The sequence below is a fragment of the Oreochromis aureus genome, linkage group 3 (genome assembly GCF_013358895.1).
Source record: "Oreochromis aureus strain Israel breed Guangdong linkage group 3, ZZ_aureus, whole genome shotgun sequence".
In the NCBI taxonomy this organism is placed as follows: domain Eukaryota; kingdom Metazoa; phylum Chordata; class Actinopteri; order Cichliformes; family Cichlidae; genus Oreochromis; species Oreochromis aureus.
Window position 1 is genome coordinate 17394176 of NC_052944.1, and position 15734 is coordinate 17409909.

At 40.9% G+C, this 15734-nt stretch overlaps 1 protein-coding gene across 11 annotated transcripts in view; it reads left to right on the plus strand.

The window, feature by feature from the left end:
• kcnip4a (potassium voltage-gated channel interacting protein 4a) overlaps positions 1-15734 on the plus strand; it is a 144122-nt gene that overhangs the window by 115837 nt on the left and 12551 nt on the right. For 7 of the 11 annotated variants that reach the window (XR_005612540.1, XR_005612538.1, XR_005612539.1 and 4 more), the window contains exon 2: positions 14576-14671. The exons of the other annotated variants lie outside the window; for them this stretch is intronic. Coding sequence is in view for 1 of the 7 variants with exons in the window: in XM_039610158.1 (XP_039466092.1) it covers positions 14576-14671 (96 nt within the window). In the remaining 6 variants the exon portion in view is untranslated. The remainder of the gene's footprint in view (positions 1-14575; positions 14672-15734) is intronic. 11 annotated transcript variants of the gene reach the window in all.

A 15734-nucleotide genomic window follows, 5' to 3' on the forward strand; every position in this document is an offset into this window, starting at 1 on the left:
AAAAATCAAGTCTGACCTCCTGGGATTGATTATTTCGACTTCACAGACTGTAAGGACCTCAGACCCTGAGAAATAGTTTATTAACAGCCTCTCCCTGCTCCTGGCATGCTTTCACGTTGGAGAAATATAACAAGACTATTGCATCAGACCGTGCACAATCACCAGAGCATTCACTGTGAATAAAAGTAAGGTCTGGCAAGCTGCACAAAAGTCACTTGCTTCAGTTTGATTGTGAATGCAGCAGAACTGATGCATGTGTGCTTGTATTGTTGCCATTAATCCTAAGAGAGCCAGAATGGCAGTGCAGCTGGCAAGTGTTTGCCCAACTTGGCTAGCGAAATAATGTAATGACCACATTTATTAGAGACCGAGTTAAAGATGGAGAAATTACATGAGATTACCCCAAAATGTTTGCTTGTTTTTTGCTGAATAATCATCCATCAAGCCTCCTTCTCCTCCTTGCAGAATAGCGACTAACAATGTAGAGTGTTACGCTTGCTTATTCACAAACATACCCAGATCCTTCTCACACATATGTACATTTCTACTTACATAATGCAGTATTGCAAACTGCTGAGTAAAGACTCAAGCCTCAAGGTGCAGGCTAATCAGTATGTCACGCAATGATGAATTATTCTCTGGTTCAGCTGTACACAGCAACACCCCCGACCGTAACCCCGTACCCCTGCAAACACGCACACACTGCACGCAATTACAGCATTACCAGAACGGTGATGGAACGCTGTGTCAATTTGGACCTGCCGTTTGTTATTACCGGCTCAGAGGACAGAGCATCTCAGCACCGACATTCATCTAACAATGCTCTTATGTTCTGTGTGACCTTGACTGGATTTTCAAAGGCGGGCAAATAAAAAGAATTTGTGTCAGCAACTGACCAGGACCCTCTTTTGTTCCCTATTGCCTGTTTTTATTTATTTATTTAGTTATTTATTTAGAGTGGTAATAAAGTGCTAATGAGCATGTTGGCTCAATTTGTTGGTGCATAAGTGACAGGACTCAACTAAGAACCAACAAATTATGCTTGTAGGTGATGCAGACAAAAACTCCAGCAAAATCAAGCCAAGATAATAGAGCCAGACATAATAATCACCTGCAATTAACTGGACCGTCGTCATAGCCATTCTTATGGTGACGTCAGTTTCAGTCAGTTTGGACAGTGGTACTATCGTGTAGTACGCTACAGCTTACTTCTGCATGCATTTTCACGGGGCCGTGTGAAATCAAAGGTGAAGGGGTAAAGCTGAACGCGGCGTGTCAGCCACCTACTTAAATTGACATTTGACGCAGTCTGCGATTGTCGCTCGAGCAACTGCATCCTGAATGTTTACATGTTGTGCATCTGACCTATCTTAATACTAAATTCTTCTACAGAGAAAACCTCAAGTCATTATACACTAAACCGTCCCGCAACAGGCTGATGTGTGATTTTTTTTACCTACAGTGGCTGAAATAAATCTACGACTTTTAGCTAGCTACAGCTAACTAGCATCGCTGGTGTTAGTGTACCCTCTTTCTAGCAGCTAAAATTTGCTTTATTGGCCCTTCCTTAACTTTTTAACTGAAAGCACAGCATTGAGATACAGTTAGTGACACGCTTGTACACATAGAATAGTGGGTGTTAGTATGGCGGTACATAATCTGAAACACATCATGTTGTTCATTACTTTGTTGGTAATCACATATCTCATGGATGGTTTGAAGAATGATCGACGAAGGTCCTGGTTTCCATATTCTCCCTGTGTCTGCGTGTGTTTTCGCTGGGTACTCTGATTTCCTCCCACAGTCCAAAGACATGCTTGGGTTTAAGTTTATCTGTGGTTCTAAATTTCCTATAGGTGTGAGTGGTTGTCTGTCTCTATTCAGTTCAATTCAGCTCAATTTATTTTATATAGTGGCAAATCACAACAACACTCAAGGCAAATTGAAAGGTAAAGACCCTACAATAATACAGAGAAAACACCAACAATCAGGCAGTCCCCTTTGAGCAAGCTTTTGGCAACAGTGGGAAGGAAAAACTCCCTTTTAACAGGAAGAAACCTCTGATAGAACCAGGCTCAGGGTGGCATCTACTGCCACCAGTTGGGCTGAGGGGAGGAAGACAGGAGAAAAGACACTCTATGCGTTAGTTCTGCAAACAGATTGGCAACCTGTGTGGGGTGTACCCCTCCTCCTTGTGAACCCTTTCATTAAACATAACTAACACATTTTAGACCAATGTGCTAAGTTAAAAAGATGAACATGCTGATAGCATAAATATAGTTAGAGCTTAATGAGCTCATTGTGACACCGTTTTTGTTTCAGATTTCTTTGATTGGGTGTTAAGGATCAACAAAGCTTTGCTGTCTAAGTGTTATGATCGTGCTTAGCTAATGTTAATAAGCAGCAAGATGTTCTGTCTAAAGCCTGCTGCGTAAAAATCTTTGAAACCCACAGCTGGTGAATTTTTATCATACAAAATTATGAATGACCTTTCTTTTGCTGTTTGGTGGCATTTATTTATGATCAAGCTGTTCTGACATGCCTGTCATTGATAATCACATCATCTCGGCATAAAGCTGGCCATACGGTAGGAGAATGACAAGCTAACTGTGTCGGTCTTTATGTCTTCATTGTCTGTACACATACTTATGATATTGTTTAAGGCATACAGCCTGTGAGGGATTTGTATCACTGTAAAATACCAAAAAGCTATTCTTCATTTTCTTAAGTGCACTGTGTTCATTTTTCATTCAAACGCGTTGTTCTTCGGACATCGTAGATGGTTTAGTGCATCTTTATTATGGGATTGTTTTCTCTGAGTCACATATCCGTCATCAAAGTTGAGTCAGCAGAAGTGCTCAGCATCCTTTTTGTTACCATGGCATTTACAGTCTTTTCAGTAAATTCAGTTGGCTGAATTGTGGATCATTGTGGAAATAAATCTAATAATTACTCCAGCAAACTTTTAAAAGATTGGAAACAATTCTGAGTCAAAGGTAAAGAAGTGTAAAGTGTTTTGTAGCACTTTAATCTCTCATCCACTCAGCAGTAAATTTAAAGCACAACAGTCAAATGGTCCAATTTTCCTTTAGCTAGTTTCTATGCTTCAGAGCAACCGCCTGTGCTGCGTTACGGGTCCTCCTGGTGTCTTTTGAGGCAAGAAAGGCCCGGCAGTGGATCTTAGTGGAAGTAAGACGAATTATCCCAACAATCTGAGTCAGCAAAGCAAGGGCAAGTATCACACAAGCAATCAATTTTGATGAAAACATCACTGGTAATAAGTGGTGATGAAAGTAAGCTGCATGCTTCTGAGGCAAGGATGTATATGCTGCGATATAGATGATGGCAGCATGAAAAAGCTCCCCATGGACGAGTGAGCAGGAGGCACAATATATACTTAAAGATGCACTTAATTAAATGACCTGTACATACAGCGCAGTGATGTAGGACACAACCTCCAAAGCATGTTGTCTTGTGAATACACTGAGAGGTTTTTAAGGATTTGGTGTTGCATTTTTTGGGGTTAATTTAAGCTTGAGCCTTGCTTCTTTCAACCATCTCTAGACCTTTGAAGTTGCACGTGCTTTTCCCTTTTTTTTAATCAAGGCTGCACAACAAGCGTGCTCATTCAGCGTGTTTCTGGCTTTAATTAGCCTGCAAAATGAATAATCATGCTGCCACATGATTCCAGCAACAGTATTGTCCATAATTAAACCAAGGACATCAGTTCTTATTCATAATGCATGTTTCTTGTTTCTTGTTATGGTTGATTGTGAATTCAGTGGGGTTTATAGTCCCCATTAATTTCACCAAGGATTTCTTTTTTTGTTGTTTGGGGGTGGAAGCTGGGGGAGGGGGGTCTGCATGTTTGGGCACAACTGATGTTTCTTGTATTTGTTTTTTACCGTCTAACCGAACCTACAGAAGTTGAACTCCTCGACTAACTGAAGAGGAGGCCTTTTTGGAAGAATTTAGTGGTGTGCACTATTGTAAAAAGAACTGGGACACTGGGAAATATAAAGTGCTGAATTGTACCTCTCGCGAACCAATCTCATATCACGAGAGATTCCTCTGTTATATTGAAACCATTTGCTGAGCAAGGACAAGTCTGAATTTGCACTGAGTCTGATGAAATATCATACATCATCAGCTGTAAAGCTACAGGAAAATGTTAATGTAGTCCGAGCACATGAAATAATACTTTTCTATATTTGAATAAAAAGGAAGAAAAAAAAAATCACTTAGCTCATTTGGATCTTATTGGCTGGTGTTGCAGACCATAAATCATCCCAGCTGGCTACTTCCTTTTCATCACAATAGTGGTGGCAGAGTAAAAGCCTCACTGTCAGAGAAATAATGGAGGAAGTAAGTAAAACGTTAATCAACTATTGGGGCCATTTTGTTCCCCTTCGAGTGATCACATCACGTCTTTTGGCTGAGCTGAGTCTATGGAGAAAATTGGATGTGAGTTCAAAAGTTTGTTTTGGCATCTCAGACTGTTGATGTGAATTACACTGTAAACATTGTCTGGGGTAAAATCCATTAATCCATTGATGCGCTTTTCTGAGTGACTGGTAGCGTCAGTGTCAGCAGCTGGAATAAGGATGACTCACTCTGAAGTTAGTCATAAAGACCATCTCCTCTCCGGGTATCCCTTTTTTCTTGGCGTGAAAGCTCTAATCTTTGGAGCTGAAGTATGATAAACCTCCTTTTTCCTCCCTTGTCCCATCTTATAATCTTGAAAATGATTGGAGAAGAAAGGGCAAAGTTCCTTTTCTTCCACTGCTGTAGCAACGCTTTCTTAGAGACAGACTATTATTGAAGCACTTCCACATGACAAATGATTGCAATTAAAAACATAGACTGCTCTTTCCCCCAGATTCCAATAAATGGTGATGGTGTGTCATTATGGCCGGCGTGAGAGTCCGCTCTCGCTCATAAAGAACCTTGGCATCCGGTTCCCAGACCACCAGTCAGTGCAGTCACTCACACTCAGGTCAGGACAGGAAAGGACAGCTTTTTATGGTGCCGGCCATACTCAGCATGAAAAATTAGTTCCTACATGTCTTCGGTATCCGCTTGTTTAAACTAATTAAAACTACTATTATTGCATTAGGCAACATAGAAGCTGTAGCAAATTGTACTAATGGTGGAAAGCATTGGATAATGTGTTCCTGGTGCCAGTAAAGAGCCACTGTAATTGGAGATATTTTGCCTCCTGTCTTGTAATAGCTAACCTGCTGTAAAGGGAATAGTCAAGGCTTCTGTTCACACGGATCCGTTCCCAGTCTCCTTGGATTGGCTCGTTTGGATGTTCTTTTCATTACTGGCAGCGTGACGCAGAATTTTTAATATGTCTCTGGATAAATAAATTCATATCTCAGCAAAAAGAGTTTGCACCGTTCCATGTGGTCTAAGAAATTTGCTCGACTGACCTTGCCCTCCAACTCCTTCCTATTACTACAGCGATTACACTGCCATTTTTCCTGCCTGCCATAAGAAACTGTTTTATTAAATAACAGAAATGACATATCGCTTTGGCTGACTCTGGTCTCAGAGCTTATTTGTATTTGTGGCCACCAAATGGAAACAAATGGCAGGTCTGTATCCACCTCCCTCTTTGCCCCTTTGATTTATCTGCTATAGCATGAGGCCTTCTCAATGCATAAAAGGGACTGTGTTTCAATCTCACTGACTTGCATCTGCAGATCTTACACATGAAAAAAAATGTGTTGTAATCAGCAGATGTCCACTGCTGGCAGCTCTGGTGTTCAGAGTGCTTCAGGTAGAGGCAAAGCCTGTCTGCTGGCGGATCTGGAGATGATGGATTCATCTGTGCTTTTGCTCTGCTGTCACCTCTTTGCTATTAAGTTTTATTACTTGGCATATTTCTACAGTTCAGTATGTATTTCCCCAAACAGCTGTGTTCTGTGTTGAATATAGATGGTGTCACTTTCATCTGAGTAGATACCACATTTGAATGCCCTCCAGCACGCACCGATATTGACTTCACAGTTACTGGTGTGTTCCATTCTTTAGTGTCGTTTTGTCTTGTCGTGAGATCATATCAGCCTTTACCACCATGTCAGTGATATTTAAGTACAGGAGCTCAGAGATTCCCAGATTATACAGAAGGAAACGTTGCAACAGCCTGAAAAACTAAGACTTTCTGATTCCCTCTGCTCCTACATCATCGCTAATGCGGAACTTTATTTTGAGTGGCAACACTTATCATTTAGGAGAAGACTGCAGGGAGTCCTGCACGCCTCAAGCGACAGGGCTACGATGTCCCAGTTGGTATGGGACACAATGAATGCAGTCACCATAAACTAGCCATTATGCTACGTTCAATTTCTTAACTTCTGAGTTGCCCCCCCAAATTGAATTCCTGGCTTGGAAAGCTGGACATGTCCTGCAATCTTCGACTTTACAATCCAAGATGATGGCAGTGCATGTAAAGAGTAGTAAAACATTCAATCTGCACTATTACTTTATGTATTTATAACTTGGTAAATAAGCAATTCATGGAGGATCAGGCACTGTCCATGAATGGGTTGCAATTATGCATTGAATTCAATTCAATTTTATTTATATAGCGCCTAATCACAACAACAGTCGCCTCAAGGCATTTTATATAAAGGTAGACCCTACAATAATACATACAGAGAAAACCCCAGCAATCATATGACCCCCTATGAGCAAGCACTTTGGCGACAGTGGGAAGAAAAAACTCCCTTTTAACAGGAAGAAACCTCCGGCAGAACCAGGCTCAGGAGGGGTGGCCATCGTGTGTGCTCTGCTTTGTAGCTTGAAAACAGGAAACTGTTTACCCGTATCTGTATAAGCTGACTGCGCTCGACGTGTTAACATACTGTAATGCAAGCATTACACTAATGCATCCTCATTATATTTAGCATCTGTGCCAGAGGTATCATCTGTAAACAGATGTTTTAGTGTTGACAGATGCATATCTTGAGCAATAAATCAACATAGCCACACAACACTTAGCGCAATTCAGTATTCTGCTGGGAGACAGCTTGTGACATCAGAGTTGATGTAACTTCAGGTCAGTTTCACATCACATTGGCCTTTTTTTAGGAATCGTGCCAATCATGCAAGCACAGGCTGCCAGACACTGCTCATCTGCTGCCCTCGTCCCTTGTCTCTGGGTGTAATTTCAGTTAATTGCTAGCTGCCAAGTGTCTGCCACATTTGTCCCTCAAAAACAGCATGCAGCCTTGGGACTTAAACACTGGTAGTGTTACAGCCAAATAACACTGAGCTTAAAAGAAGCATCCTAGCCCCTGGCTCTGGCTGAGTAGATTAGATTTATATGACCCAAAAGGCTTTGCCTCTGAATTTCATCAATTGACTGTATGACCTTCTGTAAATGTTCCATATACAGACTATTACTAATACCAAGGTGACCTTTAGAAAGATGAGAGGATTTAAATTGAAAATCGAGGTATTGACAAACCAGCATGGCAATTACCAGTCACTAGCATCGACTTAAATACCATCCAATCAAACAATCCTTCTTTACAGCTTCTTGTCATTTGGCCTCTGTTTGGTTCATTCGATGATATGAAGCATGTTTAAGGAAAAGCAAATAGCTGTGGTGCATCTAAGATCCACTCAAATTAAGCTGGCACTGACCCTGCAGGTGCCATGAAATTGCTGTGTGTTTTGTTGTAGTGTAAAACTTGGCTGATAAGAGGCAGCGCTGCTCGGACTCTACTCCCACTTTGATCTGTCTCGAGGCCACCAGGAGACAGATTAAGGTGTTAAGAGATTAACACCTGGGGAACCACTGACTTTAAAACCTGGCTTGAGGAACGTAAACACTTCAAAATATCCAATACCATCCATCTCTTAATAAATTATGTCTGGCATGTTGTCATTTGTTGTCTTTGTAAAGAGCTTATTATTTTTTTATAAACCCCACAAAACCTATAAAGCAGAAGTTGTTGAAAAGGCAATATGTTTTTGTTGACGAACTATCCAATATCGTTGGAATCACTGGCACTTCAGTGAACCAATGCCTCACTAAATCTCTAGCTTAGTAAAACAATCCAATTTTGTGCAGAGCGATTAATTACTTCTTGTAAACCAGTTTGATCCTCGACCAGATACACATCAGGATGCAGATAGAAGCGACAGCAGCACTGGTGTCCTCTGCCACGTGCAATCACTCACACAGGGGACTTGGAGGGTCCCAGAAAATCACTGCTGATCATATTGTGCCTAAAAAAATGATTGAATCAAATCATGCTGGAAGCCAACAAATATAAAATTCACTCATTTTATTTTCTCTTGGATATGAACTATTAATATCTAAGAAACTAACCTTTGGTGTCAGTCAGTAGTGCGTTTCACAACCATTGCAGTCATCCATACCTTGCTGTTATGTTAGCATATTTTGACCCTAAAAGGCCAACAGAGGAAACAGCACAGCCTTGTGATTAACTTGATACCCTCAGTTTCCTGTGTTGCATTGCCAGGATTCAGAACCTGCTATATTAGGAGTAAGTATGGGTTAAGATAAGATAAGATTTGAGTTTGGTTCAAGTATGTTAGTGTAATAAGTGTCATCTGGAGCTTATCGAAGACCAGTCTCAGTGGTTACTTTGGTGAATGTGAGGAAGTCGGATTTATTCAGGCAGGTTTTGATAGTAAGTGACGCTTTGAAAAGAGTTATTTACATCACTTATTTACTGTCTCTGTTATGATCTTTGTTATTTCATTGCTCCAGAAAAGCTGCAACAACTCATAAGAGTTTATTTAAAAATCTCTTTATTTATGTTAGATGAAGTCAAGTGTTCTGCACTGAAGCCAATCTAATAAGAAGGGTTTTTTTGTTTTTTATAGATTTAGCATGATGACATTAGGCTGTTATGGAAACTGATACTAAAAACACCACTTAATGATTAATTTTTGATCCAGCCCTACATGTAGTGTATTTGCAGTATCTTTTGTAGCAACTTTCGGTCCTTCTTTTAATTTATTTTAACCTCTGAGACCCCGTGTTTCAGACCTGTTGCATCTCGTGCATCCCAAAAAAGAGCTCAGGTCTCATGAGGTTAAGGATGTGCTGCACATGCATCTAAAGTCACGTTTCCACTACAGGAAACTTTCCCTAGGGATTAAAAAAAAACCTTTGGGGGAGCTCTGTACTTTTCTGCCACAGTGTGTAAAATATGTTTCGGGACAATGATTTTATAGTCAAAAACCAAATGGTGGAGTTGAGGGGGAGTTATTACTTTCTTTTAAAATTTAACGACTGTGGTCACTCATCACACCATCGGTCTCATTTCCCAGCACTGACTTTGAAATAAATGAAAATCACCAGCTTTCAAAATCAGAATCAACAGCTCTTTCTGTCCCTCCGTTTATATGGCATCAGCAATGTAGAACAGGTTCTTGTATAGCGTGGCTCAAAAATAGCGCAGACAAACAAAACAATCCTTTTCATGAATATAAATTTAAGGATGTGTAAACATTGATGTATTAAAGAATTTGAGATTTTGTCATGATCAGCCTTGGGTTTCTCTATGTAGCTTTCCCCCTTTTTCTGTTTACATGCTTAATGTTAGCCTAAGCTAGCAGCAGCATGGGTATAATGCTGAATAGCAACATTTTAGGTTGCTAACATGGCAAACTAATTGTCCACATTCAAGGGCTGCATCTCTGAATTTGGCTGCAGGTAAAAACATGATACTTAAATGATACTTAAACATAAAATATTCCTGAACATAGCAATGCCATTGTGCGCATGTTAGCTAACTGACGCTAGCATTTAGCTTTAGCGCATCTGTGTGAGTAACCAAAACCTGCTATTGTCTCGCTCTAAAAGCATAAGAGGCTACATTTTAAACGTGAAGCTCCATTATTTAGGTTTTATTCAATGTCCACACCTGGATTTTCACTTTCCGTGCCTAAATGCAGTCTTTTTTTGTTCTAAGTTGGCCATCATCTGTAACCAAAACTCTCCAGTCCAGTCACAGTCATCTTCAGACCACCTACTGAAGCGGTACAAGTGCACATCGTCATTTCTAATGCCTGTAAAACCCTATCTAACTGTTGGTGATAGAAGATAAGTTGTGCTCCCTTGGAGTCATGGCCTACTTTTGTGAGCTCTGCCTTCTTGGCGCCACTGTGCTAAAGCAGCTGGAGCTAAAGTATATAAGACCTAATCTTAGATACACACACACACACACACACACAAAATACAAGGTCTTTAAAAATGACACATGTTGCTGGTTCACTCAGTGTTTGACTGTCACCGTATAAAAAGCAGCTTGTAACAAATAAGTAAATGACAGATGGAGAGGAAGCAAAATCCAGGCTTTGATGTAGCCTATCAGTGGCTGAAATTAAAAACGATCTTGGACAATTTCACACAGATTAAATGTAGACTTCCCCCACTAAAGACCAATTTAATCATTTTAATTTGAACCCCACACTGAGTAAGGGCTTTTGCACTTACTGCATTAAATTCATCTGTCCCATGTGTTCCCCGAGGCCATCATTTGCCTGTGTGCAGCTTCAGACTGTACGTACCCCCTCTTACCACAACAAGGAAGCAGAAAGCTCAACAGCACTGACCCGAGAGTTATTGATAGTAAGCAGTTGTGTGTGTGTGTGTCAAATATTTGTTAGTCCCTCTCTTTTGGTTTATAGACCCGATTGATTTAGTAAAGTTTTATCCTCCAGCTTGACCTTATAACTCTGGAATAAATGAGTCCTGATATAATATACATTAAGGGACTGTAGCAGCTGGGCCGTGATTGATCAGTCCAAACTGGGAGGGAGGGAAATATCCTCACATTCGTTCTTCAGGATTTAAGTGTTTTTGCAGGGCATTGACAAAGAAGATACTGTGTGGTAGACCATTTTATGGCCATAGTCTGCAAAGCGTGTTACACTATGGTCTGTGGTAATTACATTTTGCTGAGACATCAGTCTCATTCTCTTGTATTGCTGCAGGCCAAAATAGTGAAGGCAGCTTTGCTGCTCAGAGGTGGCTGTGAATTACGTTGTTGGCGAGCTGTACACTCAGCCAGAGCCTACTATTATAGCTGCTGTCACTCAAGAAGCTGCTAAGGTCATTTTTTTTCTTTCGAGGAAGGCAAAAGTATGGCATGACGGTATGAGTTGGCAAGTATTAACTAAACCAGTGAAGTAAATGTTTAGACTTGCATGATATACTTAATTCTTCAGGACAACAACAGCGGTTTTATTGCCTTTAATGAACTGGACACAAGCGGTGCAATACCGGCAAAGGTGCGACCTTTGACCTTTATCAAAGTGGTACGAGGACACAGCTTGAGCTGTTCTTCACAGAATCACACACAGTCGAGCGTCGAATCCTTTTTGTCAATAAAATAAAAGGGCAACTGTTAATCAGACAGCCGTGACTGTTTGCTCTTTTCTTGCCTGATTAAGCACTCTGTCACTCAAGCTCTGCTCCGTTCCACTTTAGAGATCAGCTTTTATTGCCTTCTTGCTAAGTCATCCTGTCGCTTCAGTACAGTCGAGATTCGTTGTAATGTTTGCGCTGCCTCCTAAACTCGGTTCAGCTGCTAAAGAATCTACTAAAGGCCCCTCTCCATGATGTCCTTGAGCTCCAAGGTAGAAAAAGGTGCCTCTCTGAGGCACAGTAATGCCTCCAGATGAAGCCAGCTTGCTGTCAAGACCAATATATCTTGATAACAAAAGCAACATCTGTCTAGTTCAACCTCAGTGAGGGGGCACTCAGACGTCTCCTCTCCACTCAGGTCGGAAGGTGTGTGTGTCACCGAGGTAACGAGAACAGATGAGAGCTTCATCCTCTAAATCTCAAAGTTATTGTGTTATCAGAGGAGCCAATATGAAGCGGCCTTCAACAGAAAGAGATTGTTCACAGCAAACAAGTTTGTTGTGCACAATAATGTTGGTCATTATGAGGCCAGACCTAAGAGCTTTTAACCATCTGCTCTGCGGTTTGCCTGTGGTCCATTAACACAGTGTGCACTGTTTATTCTTTATACACTGCGAGGCTGAAAAGGCAGAGACACATTAAATATTGACTCTGCCAGGGCTTCTTTCCAGCTCTCTGGAATAAGTATTTGGCAAAATTAGGAGTAAAAATTCACGCTTAAGGCTAAGCTTGGTTGAGCTTCTTCCTCCTCCGATTCAGCCGCTTTTGCTTATACATGAATTCATACAAATAAAGCAAGTGTGATACATCGTTAGTGTAAGTCTGCAACATCTGATCCAAACTGCAGATGATCCAAAAGACTAATATTAACATTAATTATCATTAATCCAACAACCTTTTCAAGGATCATTTCTCTCTTTCCTCGACCGCCGGTTTGCTTCTACACTTCATGACGGTCTAGGCTGCAGATTTATGACACTATTTCCACTCCCTCTGTACAATGATGTAATTGTTACTACTACATCCCTTTATAGCCCAGGTTTATAGAGACCTCTTGCAACTCTCATCAGCCATCTTAACTAGTTAGTTATAAACATGCCATGAGCTACATCTCTATTACTATTTTCTCCTGCGAGCGCTGCCTTGTGCTTGGTGCACAATTGACAAATGGTTCACAGCACTCGTCTTAACACCCACTGCTGCCGTCAAACCTTGAACTAAAGTTTTCACAATAGCCTTGAGAGGGAGGGGAAATGGGCTCGTGGAGTTTTTTGGCAACACTGTGGACTTATTACTTAATGGCTTTCATATTCACGCGTTGGTTTTGCATACAACACAAGATTTTTTTGGGTGTGTAGCAGGGTCATCAATTCCTACCTTGAATGCACCACTTTGTTAAATTAAACAGGAGACATCACATTTGTCAAGAAAGCAGCTTGATTATGTGTGAGAAGAGATGACACCCGATGAGATATTAACTTACATCGTGACCCGAGGTCATAAGCCTGCATATCACACTCAGAGCCCGTCTTTTCCACTGATGGAGAACAATGTGCTTGGAGATTGATTAATAATGTAACCAAGCGAACTAGTCCTATCTCACACTGCAGTCCAGAACCTGTATCTCACAGCTTCATCAACCCGCAACAAAACTGCAGAAAATACACCAAAATGGCACCGAAAGCAACTTTCACAGACACCTAAACACTGTTAAGATCTGTTCTCTTGGAAAGTGAAAAGCCATCTTCTCAGGTCATTACACAGATGCTACTTTAAGTATAAATTTGGTTAAAAAGGTTAAAAAGACGCCATTCCTCTTCACCACCTCTGCAAACCCCAAAACTGGCAATTTCAAGGCGATGGAACTAAACACTGTTGACACAAGTGGGAATTACAGGTTTTGACAGATCTTTCAGGCCTTTCTCTAATCAGCATAAAATTGCTCAGTGGGTAAATTTAAAGGGCCTGAACACTCTTTGCAATAAATCTCAGCCTAAAGGAGAACTCTTTCTGTTTTACTTTTCAACTTAATCTAGATATAAGGGGACATCTGTTTAAAAGCCAAGGACTAGCTGAGTAGACAAAGCACAGAATCCAAAGACAGTTCGTACATGCCTGGTGCTTGGGAGTAGCTTTATACTGATTCAGCTAAACAGAAGAAGAAGTTCCTCGTTGGTCTTGTTTTTATCTGTTAGGAGCGCTGTCCGTGAAGTAAATCCAGAGATAACTACAGCAGTGCTAGTAAGTGAAAATGTCTGTTGATCTGCCAGTTGGTTCAGACTAAGATGTTTCTCGGCTGGATTAAGAGAAGTGTAGCTCAGGGGTGTCAAACATTAGGCCTAGGGACCAAATGGGCCTGGTAAAGACTTTGGGTAATTTGAAGGTTTGCATAAATGCTGGACTTTTAACTGCATTTTCATAAATTTTACAGCTTTTCTTACTGATAAAGACCTCCTCCACGGTCATTCATAATGCACCAAAGTCATTACGTAATAGATAAACAGATAAATGAATGAAAATGTCCTGTTTTCTACTGCCTACTGTAGAAATGTAAGTTTTTTACAACATATCCACAGTAAAAACAAACAAAAAAAGCTAAAGCAAAGCAAACGTCTGACATATTTTTTGTCATACTGTCCTTATATTAAGAGCTCTTGGTATGAAAGTGCAGTTAAAGTCCTCACAGTAACAGGAAGGAGAGTGTCGCTGGGCCTTCTCCTCTAAAATTAAAGTGGTGGCACATGATGTCCTTGGTGCAAATGGTTCAACCTGTTGTTGGGGATGAGTTTCCCATTTGAAGGGAGATATTGCCATGACAACTTGTCCTCAGAATGAGCAGAACAATGTTGAAAAATTCCTTTCTTTTCATCCATCTTTCTTTTTTTGACCTATACTGAGGATTTTGAATAGCTAAAAACTACTCATCACTGCGCTATGCATTGTGTTAAAAGCTAATTAGTAACAGCCAAAATGACACAAGCCGAGCTCCTTTTGAGGCTGCTTGCTGCAGAGCAAAAACACTGTGTTGTTGTCCTGAAGTCAGCTAGCTTCATGTCCAAACTTAGACCCTCACCTCTTGCATGTCCAGCGTCCTACATTGTTCTGAGGCTCTTAGTTGCCTGGGTAACCCACAAGACCTAATGCTGTATTTCCCAGGTTACCCTCAGATTGTCCACAAGCGCGGGGTGAGAGCTCGACTCATGAGGCTCTTTCCATGCTCCACAGCCAAAAAGCCATCCTCCACTAATCAAAGCAAGTGGCTCTTCCAAGGCTTTCTCTCCCTCTCTCTCCCTTCACTCTGTCTCTGTCTCTCTGATGATTTTGTTGCTGTTGTCTAAGATGTTCTTTTGTTTCTGTGTCTTTTCTCAGCCAGTACAGGCTTTAGTCACACATGATTGACGGAGCTGCATTTTAGCTGCAACGTGAAATCTTTTCCTTTCGTCTGTCTATCCAACATTTTGTTTTTGCCTTTTCTGAAGGGAATAAAAATGATTTTCTGCTGTGCACAGTCAAAACTGTCATCTTTCACTGAAACAAAACACTCACATATTGCAGATTAGTTTCGTCGTAATTACACGGTGACGCAAAAAAGAATATGTGATGCTAAACAGGTCAGATAAACAGAAATTTGTTAATTACACCGCTGTAATGCTACAGCTTCTGGACTAATATGATGATGAGAATGAGATCAAATAGCCATTTTTATTTCCTTTATATCAGCTGACATCCTCCAACGGATGTGGAGCATTTGTTCCATAGCAACAGGTTAATTATGGTCCGTTTAAAGATTTGGCCTTTTGACTGTGGGCCGTAATAAGCCTCTTCGAGCTAATGAGGCACTTAGTGTGTCACACTTCAGGTATATGAGAGACCCTGCACAAGACAAGTCAAACGCTGTGAGGACAGTGGAGTCGGTGACAGTGCCCAGACAGCATCTGCTATCATTAAAGGCCCATTAAAACATTTCACAAGGTTCAGCTACCCTCTTTCATGAAGAGGCTCTCTGCCACGAGGGCTTGTTGTGTTCTGGGGTCTCAAAAAAACTCTAATTACCTCTGCTGTCATGTTTGTTGTAGAGAAGAAAAGAGCATTCAGATTTTTGGTTTGGTTTTGTGAAGGGCCCGATAAAGGAATGTGGCGTGTGAGGCAAAGAAAGGACTTCAGAACTGATCCGCTTGAATGGATTTTCCCATGAGCCAATAACATTTTGTAGTAAAATGTTGAGTTCTGGCATTGTGAATGGAGCTTTTTGTTGTTGTTTTTTTAGTTTTATTTGATTAGCTAAAATGTAACAACATAGCTAAAATTCTAGTGT